At 49.9% G+C, this 12,847-nt stretch overlaps 1 protein-coding gene across 1 annotated transcript in view; it reads left to right on the plus strand.

The window, feature by feature from the left end:
* The window catches only part of TBC1D22A (TBC1 domain family member 22A), a 509,073-nt gene that overhangs the window by 320,440 nt on the left and 175,786 nt on the right, over nucleotides 1–12,847 (plus strand). The window contains 1 exon segment of the mRNA XM_031934660.1: nucleotides 9,079–9,154. Coding sequence (XP_031790520.1) covers nucleotides 9,079–9,154 — 76 coding nt within the window.

Genomic DNA, 12,847 nt, shown 5'->3' on the forward strand with positions numbered 1-12,847 from the left:
CAGAGCTCTCGCGGGACCAGGGGCATTGTCGTCCCCATCAGAGCTCTGGCGGGACCAGGTGCATTGTCCATGAGCGGGAATATTTTGAACAAAATCTTCCTTTCTGAGCAGTAGGTCTCAACAGTGGGCCTAAAATCCTTGGTAAACCCTGCTGTAAACAAATGTGCTGTCATCCAGGCTTTGTTGTTCCATTTATAGAGCATGCTTCTTAAGGGCCGTAGGAGTTTCAGAATGGTAAATGAGCATTGGCTTTAACTTGAAGTCACCAGCTGCTTTAGTCCCTAACAAGAGAGTCAGCTGGTCCTTTGAAGCTTTCAAGTGAGGCACTGACTCCTCCTCTCTAGCAATGAAAGTCATAGATGGCATCTTCTTCCAGGGAAATCTATTGTTTAGAGCATCCACCTTCATCAGTTATCTTGGCTAGATCTTCTGGTGAATGTGTTACAGCTTCTCCCTCGGCACCTGCTGCCTCACTGTGCACTTTTATGCGATGGAGACGACTTCTTTCCTTAGACCTTAGGAACCGACCTCTGCTAGCTTCCACTCTGGATCTTCTGTAACTTCCTCACTTCTCTCAGCCTCCATAGAAGTCAAGAGACTTAGGGTCTTGCTCTGGACTACGCTTTGGCTTAGGAGAATGTTGTAGCTGTTTCGATCTTCTATCCAGACCACTGAAACTTTGTCCACATCAGCAAGAAGCCAGTTTTGCCTTCTTAACATTTGTGTGCTCACTGGAGTAGCACTTTTAATTTCCTTCAAGAACTTTTCCTTTGCATTTCACAACCTGGCTGCTTGGCAAAAAAAAAGAAAAAGAAAAGAAAAAGCCTTACCTTTTGGCTTGTCTCAGCTTTTTGCATGCCTTCCTCACCAAGCGTAATCTTTCTGGCTTTTGATTTAAAGTGAGAGAACGTCCGACTCTTTCTTTACTTGAACACTTTACTTAACCCATTATAGGGTTTTTACTTGGCCTAATATCAGTACTGTTGTGTCTCAGAAAGTAGGAAGGTCCGAGGAGAGGGAGGGACGTGGAGAACTCCTGGTCAGCGGGGCAGCTGGAACACACTCAAAACATGTGTTAAGTTTGCTGTCTTACATGGCGTGGTTTGTGGTGCCCCAAAACAATTACAATAGTAACATCAAAGATCACTCATCACAGATCCCCATAAAAGATGTCATGATAATGAAAAAGCTTGAAATATTAAGAGAATTGCCAAAATGTGACACAGAGTCATTATATATATATGTGTGTGTATATATCTATATATATATTTTTTGAGACAGGGTCTCACTCTGTCACCCGGGCTGAAGTGCAGTGGTGTGATCTCAGCTCACTGCAACCTCTGTCTCCCAGGCTTAAGTGATTCTCCCACCTCAGTCTTCTGAGTAGCTGGAACTATAGGTGTCACCAACCTGGCTAATTTTTATATTTTTGGGTAGAGGTGGGGTTTCGCCATGTTTCCCAGGCTGGTCTTGAACTCCTGGGCTCGAGCAATCTGCCCACGTTGGCCTCCCAAAGTGCTGGGATTACAGGCATGCACCACCACGCCCAGCCACGAGATATATGTTCTATTTAAAATATACTCTTGTAGATAGTTTATTCTTGGAGTTTGCTTTCTTAACTTTTTAGTGTATGTTTAAACTATCTATATATGTATATATTCATCTGATCTGTCCAACCTAATTATTTATATGGTTGGGGTTTAGGTTGCCATTTTCCTATTTATTTTCTGTTTGTTTCATCTTTTCTTATTTGTTCTTTTTTCCCTACCTTCTTTGGATGAATTGAGTATTTTTTTAAATTAATGGAGTTTGGTTTTTTAGAGCAGTGTTAACTTTACGGAAAAATTGAGCAGGAGGTTAGAGAGGCCCCACGCGCTCCTCAGCGTCCTCCTTCAGCCCCAGCCTCCCTGCGATTAGCATCTCACGTCAGTGACTTTAGTGAGGCATATGTGTTACAGTTGAGGAGCCAATATCGATACATTATTGTCAGCTCAAGTCCATAGTTTACACCAGAGTTGGCTTTTTGTGTTGTAGGTTCCGTGGGTTTTGAAAGGTGTGCAGTGACATGAGTCCACCAAGAAAGTGTCATACAGTGTCATCCCCTGCCCGGAACACCCTTGTGCCCCGCCTGTTCATCCCCTTCCACCCAACCCCTGGGCTTTTTACTGTCTCCATAGTTTCGCCTTTGCCAGAATGTGGCTTGGTTGAAGTCCCGCAGTTGGAGCCTTTCCAGCCTGACTGCTTGTGCTGCGGTTGCTTCTCTTCTCATTGGCTTACTGGCTGTCCCCCTCCCACATCAGCGTTCGTGACGGCTCTGCTCCTGGCAGTGTGCATCTGGGAGTGACCGTGGATGGCTGCCTCCTGCTGGTGCGCCGCTTTACTCTGCTGCTTGGTCTGTGTCTGAAGACAAGTGACAGCCATGTTTCCAGTGGTTTACAGAGGCGCTGGTTCCTCTGGCCTGGCTGGGTTGGGAGCCTTCAGCCTTAAACCACCGTTTCGTGGCCGACATGTCATGGAAGGTGCAGAATTGTGGGGAGGTTGGGTCTGCATTTTGTATGGATCTTGTCTTAGGTTCTTTTAGACACAGTAGCTCAATACCCCCTGTGCCCTTGCAATGGCGCCCTTCCTCTCTCCGTTTCACAGATGGGAACGCAGGAGATCAGAGAAGTGAACCTGGTAGGAAAGCAGGGGCTTAAACAAGGCTCCATCGAATTTGACACCTCTGTGCTCTGAGGGCACTTTCTGAGAGCTGCTGCAGAGCCCGTCATTGGCCCTGCCCTTCCCTCCTCTTTGCAGAGACTGCAGTGAAGACGTCGAGGGGATCCGTTTAGCCAGTGCCTCTCAGCTGGGAGGGACAGCGAATGTGATAGAAGGCACAATCAAGATGCAGAATGGGTTCAGCTGCCTGCATTGCCAGCCGGGAACCAATCAAATGAATGCGCTAACAGGAATAAATGGCAAGTCCTACGTTCAGGTGCATGAGCCGATCAGTCGGTTCAGCAGAAGGCAGTGTGGACAGTTGGGGTTGACTTTGCCTTCCGTGGGAAGCGCGTGTGGTCACTTTGCCTGGATTATGGCAGTTGCCTCATGAATGATACCCCTGCATCCTCTTTGGCCTCATTCCATTGTTTCTGTATCATCTTTCTGTGATGCAAATCTCTTACCTGCGGTGGCCTCCATTTGCATTTCATTTGCTGCGTTTGAGAGCATTGCCTGGGCCTCACCGCTGACTCGGACATGGCCTTCCAGCCTCAGAACGGTCTCCTCCTACCTCAGCCGCAGCTTCCTCACTGCTCTCCAGCTGCCCCGGCCTCTATTTCATTTCTGGGATGTGACATGCTCCCTCAGGCCGCCGAGGCTCTGTCACATGGTGCCTGAACTCTCTCTCTCATGTCTGCTCAGGCCTGACACCCTCCAAGTGGTTTTCCAGGCCCAGTCCTAGTTCTGTGCTGTGATGGTGTGGCCACCCAGGTCCTCGTTAGCAGTAAATGTGCACTTGCCTGGCGTGTGGTGAACATTGGCTCAGCTGCCAGACTCATCCCTGTGAACAGAAGGGCCCTGTCTACCTGTCTGCTTTTCCCCATCTGTGTCGAGGGACCCCAAGATCACCCCATGGAGCCACACTCGTGGCTGTGATTCCTCACAGTGCAAGGATGCAGAGGAGACTCCATCAGGGGGTAAAGTCAGAGGAAGTGGGGCGAGCTTCCGAGCACTCTCCTGGCGGAGTCACACAGGACACACTGGATCACTCCAGCATGGGGCTGGGGTGACCTGTCCGAAACGTTGTCTACTGGGGAAGCACATTAGAGACTCAGCACCGAGAATGTTAGTGGGGACTGGGCATGCGGACACTGTCTGCTTGGCATGTGCCCAAATGCAGCCTCCCAGGAGAAGAGCAGGTGCCCAGGGTGAACCACACTGCACAGTGTAGACCCGCCGAATCATCCAGGTCAGTCAGGGAATGGCGGGAACTCTCCCGAAACCCACATTCTAGGCACCAGCCGGGGACCGGTCTTGCGAGCAGGACTCCCCGGGTTTGGCACTCCCAGGCCTGCGTGTTTGACTCCTTCGCACACATCGATACTCAGGACTTGATTTTCTGGCACGTAGGAGGCTTTCAGTGTTTGTTGAACAGATGAAAGAACTAGTATCTGATGTGGTTCTGCCTTCTGCCGGACTGGTGCATTAACTGCTTTAATGTATTAATGACTGACAGTAGAGTGCAGCTGTGACAGGAGGCTTCCTAGCTCTGTCCTTGCATGGTCAGAGCCCAGCTTCTGTGTTCAGGGCTGGTGGCCAGGGGCCCCTGAGCGGACGTGGAAGGGAGTCTTTTAAGAGTTGAAGGAATCTGAAGTCTCTCAGGCCGTTGCTTGCAGAAGAGACTTCCTGAGCTGTTTCAGACGCAGGTCAAGGCCTGTGTGCGGAAGGCACGTTTGGTTTCAGCGTGGGGAAGACACTGTGTTACAGTGAGATTAGCCTGGAAAGAGGAGGCTGCACTTTGTGGGGAGTTGGATCCTGGTCCAGGTGGAGGAGCCCTTTGTCAGAGAGGCGGGAGGAGTCTGACTTCTCTGTGAGCTGGCAGGTTTGCCTCCTGGTACTTCCAGCTGAGCTGATAGGAATTTATATTTCAACTCTTCTCTAAAACGCTCCCTGAGAAAATTTTATTCTACTTTTCTTCCGAAAAGCGCAGAAAGTGTTATTTGTTATTGGGAGGAGTGTGATGTTGTAATGGCAATAGGTGTAAGGCAAGCTGAGAGTATTTTAAAAAATTTATATTCACAGACTTTACCTTCTGTGAAACATTTTGCAAAAGGCCATTGTCTTCAGCCCTTCCTTTCTTCCCTCTGACTCATACGTTGTGTAAATTATATCCCTTTTCAAAGACACAAGATCTCAATTGGAAAGGATACGCATGTTTACTTTTTATGAAGGGAATAATGTTAATATTTTGACTAATGACATTTTTATAAGCGTAGAGTATTTTTGCTTACAAGATCCTGTTTTGCTGCCCAGGTACATGTCACTAGCACAGGTGATCTGGGGGCCAGGTGTGGGAGGCGGGGTGCTGGGCTGGGGTATCCTGAGGGCAAATGTGGTTTCTGGGCCTTAAGCAGAAAGAGCCCGTGATCTGTCCAGGGGCCTCGGTGGAGCCTGTGGGCAGCAGGCTACTGGGAGGGCCTAGGCAGTCAGTGCCTCCCCGGGACGGGCTGCTGCGAGGGCCATGGGGTGGTCTTTGTCACTCCTTTCCTCAGCCACCCGGCTCTGGATTCCTTGGCCATGGTGTCTCCCTCCTTAGAGTGCCTTCGGAGGCTTCCTGGCCACTGAGCGGGGCCTTCTGCAGCCTGGGTTCACCTCCGGAGCCAGGAGGGCCCAGACCGACCCCCCTCCCTGTGCTTTAGCCTTGGTGCCCTCCGGAGGTGGGGCCGGGTGTCTGTGCTGCAGTCTTCTGAAGGTTGGTCTTCTCTGCCCCTAGTCTGAAGCCAGAATGCCAAGGCCATAGCTGTCAGTCTTTGCAGGTCTTCCAAAATGCAAACCTTTTCTCTTTCAAAATGCAGACCTTTACCTTATGGGCTCTCAGTGCCATTCTTTTTTATTGTTTGGGTTTCTGAGAACCCGTCTTCCCTACCTGGGTTTTTAACAAACTGAGAAACAAAGTTGTGGCAGATGGAGGCCAAAGAATAACTTTTATTTGTGCTCAACGAGAGCCTGAGATCCTGTCTTAGTGGGAGAGCCACTGAGTTGGCTGACCGACCCCAGGACCCATCAGGCTCGCCCACCCCATCAGAGCCGGCGCTGCGGGCCGGGCCCTGCCCGTCTGCTGTGGAACCTCTGAGAAGTGCGAGGGACTGAACCCACCTTCACGTCTCCCGTTTTAGCCTCCGTGGAGCGAGCATTTCTGGGAATAGAGCCAGTTCAGGAGAGGCAGCAGCTGCACTCCCTCCACCTGGACGCTGACTCCAGGTCTGTCTGTCATTCACATTACCATCAGGGCCTGGACGGCCAGGGGCGTGGCCTCCCTTGGAGTGGGAGAGATCACAGTCCCTCAGGACAGACCAGTGGGGTGGTTAGAATGTGCTCCCCATGGCTCCGGAATTTGTCAGAATAGGACATTAATTAAGTAATCCTAAGGCCTCTCTGTACTGGAAGCGGCCTCATACTCTGTGGTTTATTTCTCACCCTTAATTCTGTGTGGCTGTTTTGTTCAGCCGGGCTTGTCGGGATTCCTCCACGACCTGACACAAACTTGCAACACACAGTATACCCTAAATTTTAACACGAATCTGCTTCTGTTATCCAATCTCTGGGGAGAAATTCAGTCTTAAAGGGTAACCATTGTGAGTTCAGGTCCAAGGGTGGTGACAGTCAAAGGAATTCAAGTCTGGAACCAAAATTTCTTACTCCTGTTAAATTTCAAATATATGAAAGCTCACAATTTGTCCTTTACTTGCTGCTGCGGCTCCATCTTGGCTGGACAGGTGCCTGGGTGTCACTGACACCATCGCAGCTCCTTCAGGGCCTAAAAGTCCTGCCCATTAAATGCTGTATTTTGGACAGCCAAATTCAGGAGGCCTCCAAGCTTATCCCCGAATCGGCTCACGACATCTAGGAAACAAATCATCCCCAGGCCCCGGGAGAAGTCGCTCCAGAGATCCTCTCTCCGGAGACCATCCTTCCTGCCACCCAGGGTCACCGGAGGGCCTTGGCGTCATTCTAAATGAAGGTGGCAAACGGAGTTTTCGTGGTTCTGCCCTCAAAGAGATGTGACAGTTTGGAATCCAGAGCCCGTCACTTGAAATCCACCTGGGAGAAATCCCTCAGCAAGCGGGCAGGTCTGACTTGGCTCATTTTTCATTTCTAGGGACAGAAAAATCCTCGGTGCCTTGTAGGCATTTTTTGTGTTCTGTGCCACAGCGGCTGCCGTGCCTGTTCTTGTTAGGAGATGTCATGTGTGCTCTGTCTGGGTGTGTGCGGTGTGTGTGTGTGTGAGAGAGAGAGAGAAAGAGAGAAACGTAGCGAGTGCTGTGGCTGTGTGTGTTCACATTCGACTTTCCAGACTTGGGAATGCTGCTGGCCCAAAAGCAGTCACTCAGCTCCACGTTTGTCTTACCTGGGGTCCCCTCCTGGGTTCTGGAGCTGGAGGTTCTGTGAGTGCTGTTTCCACGTCACTGGGGCCTCCCGAGGGCTGACACCCTTGCTGTGTGCCCTGTCACCCTTCTTCCACGTGCAGATCCTGTGCACTCCGTGGCTGCGTCCCCTCACAGCACAGGGAGGCCTGCCTGGTTGACCACCTCCAGGAACGTTGTTCTCGAACCATTTTCCAGTCCTGAGCCTATGGAAAAGGAGTATCAGTATCCAGTCCAGATCCGTCCCTCCACTTTCCTCCTGGGCTCTGAATGTCGGGTGCCATGTGGACAGCTGCCCGTGTAGACCTGCCCCCCTGCCACGCAAAGCCAGCACCTCCCTCCTGCCAGGTGGTGCCTGCAGACCCCTGCCCTCTTGGGCGCACAGGCAGCAGATCATCCCCCACTGTCGGAAGGGCTGCCCTGACACTGCCTGCTGCAAGCCGGTACCTGCCTGGTGGCCTGAGCCCGCCTGGTGAGCTGCAGTTGCCTGAGCCCAACATCTCCTGTTTGGACCAAGACTGCATTATCTGTGCCCTTACTGAGGCCAGTGGCCTGCCTAGCTTCCCCTAGCTGAGACTCCTGGGGCCATCGCCAGTATCACTCCCTGAGGGCAGAGCTGCCACAGGCCGTCATCTCCCAGTGCTGGCCCGGCCAGAGGCCCTGTGTGCTCACTAAAGAGTTAGAAGCCTAGGCTGGAACCCACAGGAGCCCCAGGCACATCACCCGTCATTTCACTGCCTTCTGATTCTCCTTTCTCCACAGGTTCATGGACTAGCAACCTTAGTTCCACCTGCAACCCTGGTTCCCCATGCCACGTAAGGCGACACATCCGCAGGTTCCAGCGATTGGAACCTGGACATCTTTGGGGCTGGTTATCATTCTGCCATCCACATTCACTGCTGTTGGGTACAGATTAAGTCTGTTAACCACGAGTCTGGTTGAAACCCTCCTTCTGAAAATGCCCCCGGGCACTGGCTGAGGCCCAGAGGGCAACCTGCATAGGGAATGCCCTTCTCTCGTTGATGGGAGCTGCCTCTTTGTGTTCCTGCTGTGGGATGAGGCAGTGTGACCAGTCTTCTCTGGCCGCACCCCCCACTGTCGTGTGTGCTGTCTTAGGTGGTGACACGGGAGTAATAGACCTGTCACTAGCCGGTACCTGCTGTGTCTTGAAATCTCTTCCACATTCTACTGACTTGTTTCCTTGAGACCTCAGACAGTCCTAGAAGGCAGTGCTATGACTCTCATGTTATTGGTAACGAAACGGAAGCCCAGAAGGCTTGTGTTACTTGCCAGAGTCACACAGCTCCTGAGTCCTAGAGCTGGGGCCCCATTCCTGGGCTGTTTGGCTTGAAACTGCCCAGGCCCCTTTCCCTTTGATGCTATGCAGACTTTCCTCCGTTAGTATCTGAACTTAACCTGAGTTCACCCAACTGTATCTCTGAGAGTAAAGCCACATACATGTCCATTGTTCTCAGCATCATGTCATCAGCACTTGGATTGTGGCCGCAATGCTGCTGCTGTCAGCGCCGGGCACATTTGCCATTGGCTTTCCGCAGGGCTGAGTGCTCGGGGTCCAGGTGGCCAGCGAGGTGGTCAGTTCCCAAAGACTTTTCTGGTCAGTGAGCTATGCACTTGGATGCCTGGTTTTCAATTTAGATATAAGTGTCTCACATTTACAAATAGAAATGTACCATTCCGTGTTCCCTGAGATGTGCGTGCTCATCACCTGACATTGGGAAACACTGGACTTTCTCTTCTCAAAATAGCACTCCGCGGCACCACGAGGGGGCTGTGCTATGCAGTGTGCGTCCGCTTATTTGTTTCTCAAGATAAAATCTGCTTGTGAATTCGTCCTATTATAAAGCTGTTCACTTTATCCCAGCTGCCTTTTTCCCTTTTGGAAAGTGTGTTTTATTTTATATGCATATGATTCACATTATTATTTTTTCCTTAGGACAACTACACCTTTGCCCAACCTGGGATTCAAATGAAAGTGAAAATGTTAGAAGAACTCGTGAGCCGGATTGATGGTAAGCCAGCTTCCTGTGCAGCCCCTCTCTGTGGGAAGTGGGAGGTGGCCCCCAGCCCTCGGTGGGACAGGGTGCTGTCCTCATCCGCCGGTGGCATCCTGGCCTGCTCAGGATCCCTCATGGGCATCCTTCTGAGATAGCTGCTGGCGCGTGAGCTGCTCTTATTTCTTCTTCTTAAGGCGATATCATCAGAATTCAGTACATTCGCTTTGCAGGAGAGTAGTGAGTATGCACTTGAAGCAGGCAGCGCTCATTCCTTATTAAGCTTGGTGATTGTCATAATCTAGGTGACGGATGGTTGTTTATGGTGGTCCTTCGGTACTCTGTTCCCTGGCTCTGTACATCATTTTTCTATCAAGGATGCTAGAATAATTCTCCATGGAATCTAACTAATTACTGAGTCTGGAAATAACATCTTTAATATTACAGAAAAATGACAGTGTGTGCTCAGGCAGTTTTAGATTATGCTCTCATGTTTAAGTGGGGGCTTTGAAATACTTTTTACCTTCATCTTTAAAATAATTCCCCCTGCGATGTGCTGTCATATTACAATAGCAGAGTTTAATTAAATGGAAGTTGAGAGATAATGCTTGCCCGTTCGAGGCATATTCTCCCGATAGTTTGTTAAATTAATGAACAGAGCATTAAGCAAGTGATGCCAAGCAGAACCAGGCATGTATTTGTGATACCAGCTGGTCAGTGATGAGGTATGGAACAGAGCTCTTTCACAAAGAGTTCTATGCACGCTTGGCAGATTATTTCACACAACGTGGAGAGAAATTGCACTTTGTTGGAAACTTAGCCCTGGCCATGTGCCTTGCAGGGTCCTGCCCACTCAGCGTTGCAGGTCACCGCTCCGTTTCCTCTCCCTGCGCCTTTAGCACGGAACGCCATAACAGCAGTCTTCACAGGGAAGGCGCTCGGTTTGGGAAACTGCTGAGTGATATTCTAAAGTGGACTCCTACAAATTACAAACTCCGTTTTGTTCCTTGATTGAATCTGATTTCTAACTCTGTGTCTAATGGTTACTACCTAATTTCCATATTAGGAAGTTGTATGCAGCTCTTCTGATAATACTTTCAGTATTACATTTAGTTTCTTTTCAACCTATCGTCTGTTAAAAATACTGTTTTTGCCTCCGTCAGTGCGTTCCTGTGCGCTTATCGCACGCTCCACCCTGAGGTCTTGTTTGGGTACGGTTGGATTCTTTTCCCTGCCAGCACTTTCACAAGCGTTCCCCAGCCCCATTGAGCTCTTTGAAATATGATTTGCAGTAGATGTGAATTACATGTTCTTAGCAGGTTCTTCCTTTTCCACTTGTGTCCCTTGGAAGGCATATTTCATGTTTTCTTGGACGTTAGAAACTTGTGGTTAGTGCTCGTTTGTTCCAGTGTTGCAGTTTGGGAAGTACTTGAATTGATTTTCTCTGGTGCTATGGTTTAGAAAGAAGCACATTGCGGATTTGCTGGATGATTGTTCAAAAGAGCAGCAACAATAACCAAAGGAACCCCAACGAAATCTACTTTTTAGTAAATCGTATTTTTATTTTCAGCGCAGCCTCTGAGTAGGCCATTTTCATATGGCAATTTTTGTTTAAAGGATCGGTGCTTCATGACAGACAAAGATGTGTGTTGCTGTAAAGAGGTTAAACTGTGTAACTTGTTCCTGTTCTTCTAATGAAACCTTAAGGAATTTCTATCATGACCTCAAAATAAGAATACCCAGACTCCTAAAGCAGTAAATAGAATTTCTCACGTTTGAGCTGTCAGACTGGTGGGAGCCATCATCCCTGAGCAAGCTTGGGAGAAGCATCTGCAGGCCTTGACCATGTGAAGCTCCACTCCTCGGTTTCATCACTTGCCTCCTAGAGGAAGGATTTGTGGGTTGGAAGTTTTGCAGGGATTGTAAAGATTTTATTAAGGGCAGAGGATATTCTAGGAAGAAAAAATTGCTTAAAAAAGACAAGCCTGTCAGGCCGGGCCACGGTGGCTTAATGCCTGTAATCTCAGCACTTTGGGAGGCCGAGACGGGCGGATCACGAGGTCAGGAGATCGAGACCATCCTGGTTAACACAGTGAAACCCCGTCTCTGGCGTGAACCCGGGAGGCGGAGCTTGCAGTGAGCCGAGATCGCGCCCCTGCACTCCAGCCTGGGCAACAGAGCGAGACTCCGTCTCAGAAACAAACAAACAAACAAAAACAAAATGCCTCTCCTCATTTCTGCGTTTTAGGAGAAGGACAGCATTTATTTCAGAAAATTTTGATAATTCGGTGAAGGAAAACGTCTTCATGGACTCGTTGAGAATGGAGAGGTTTTGAGGACATTGCCCAGATGGGAACAGTTCAGAAAAGAGCTGAATTGCTCTGCAAGGTCAAGTGGAATTTCAGCAGTGGTGGCGTGAGGATCAGGGCTCATCAGGAGCCAGCAGAGAGCTGGAGGAGGGGAGGTCTTGGGGATGGAGGGAAGCCTGGTGCGGGGTGAGAGGGCAGATCGGAGGGAAGCCTGGTGCGGGGTGAGAGGGCAGATCGGAAGAGGGCCACATCACTCTTGTTTTCTTGTGGTAAGGAGTTGTGAAAGAATCTCTCAGAAGCACTTCTGAGTAGTTTCTTCCTATCTTGAGAAGTACTGTAACCCTTCTCTGTCATCCCTAAGCCTTTAGAAAAAGTCTGCCGCGGAGACACGAAGGTGCTGAGAATGAAGAGAGAGGGCTGTGTCTGTAATGGAAGCTGCGTGGAAAGGAGGATGGGCAGCAGCCTTCGAGGGTGTGTGCTGGGCGGGAAGTAAAGCCAGAGGCAAGCTTGTGAATGCGAAACTCCCCGGGAATCCCCTGTATCCTTCGGGACAGACACTGTATGAGTTCCCACAGAGTCAGAGAGGGTGACCGGAGCCACTGAATTTGGAATGAAAGAAAAAGGTGAGAGTAGGAGGAACATGCATTTTCTTTCTTTTTTTTCTTTTTTTTTTTGAGACAGTCTTGCTCTGTCGCCCAGGCTGGAGTGCAGTAGCACAATCTCGGCTCACTGCAAGCTCCGCCTCCCGGGTTCACACCATTCTCCTGCCTCAGCCTCCCAAGTAGCTGGGACTACAGGCGCCCGCCACCACGTGTGGCTAATTTTTTGGTATTTTTAGTAGAGATGGGGTTTAACTGTTCACAGGATGGTCTCGATCTCCTGACCTCGTGATCTGCCTGCCTCGGCCTCCCAAAGTGCTGGGATTACAGGCGTGAGCAACCGCGCCTGGCCGGAACATGCATTTTCAGTCGTGACAGGCTAGATAATTTCAACCACGTTTCCCACTGGATAAGAGTGTTTTTGTTTGTTTGTTTGTTTGTTCGTTCGTTTTTTGCCAACAAACAAAGCAAAAAGAAAGAGACCGGGCGTGGTGGCTCACGCCTGTAACCCCAGCACTTTGGGAGGCCGAGGCGGGCGGATCACGAGGTCAGGAGATCGAGACCATCCTGGCTAACACAGTGAAACCCCGTCTCTACTAAAAACACAAAAAATTAGCCGGGCGAGGTGACGGGCGCCTATAGTCCCAGCTACTCGGGAGGCTGAGGCAGGAGAATGGCGTGAACCCGGGAGGCGGAGCTTGCGGTGAGCCGAGATGATGCCACTGCACTCCAGCCTGGGCGACAGAGCGAGACTCCGCCTCAAAAAAAAAAAAAAAAAAAAAAAAAAAAAAAAAAAAAAAAAA

Source organism: Piliocolobus tephrosceles, chromosome 19, assembly GCF_002776525.5.
Source record: "Piliocolobus tephrosceles isolate RC106 chromosome 19, ASM277652v3, whole genome shotgun sequence".
NCBI lineage: Eukaryota > Metazoa > Chordata > Mammalia > Primates > Cercopithecidae > Piliocolobus > Piliocolobus tephrosceles.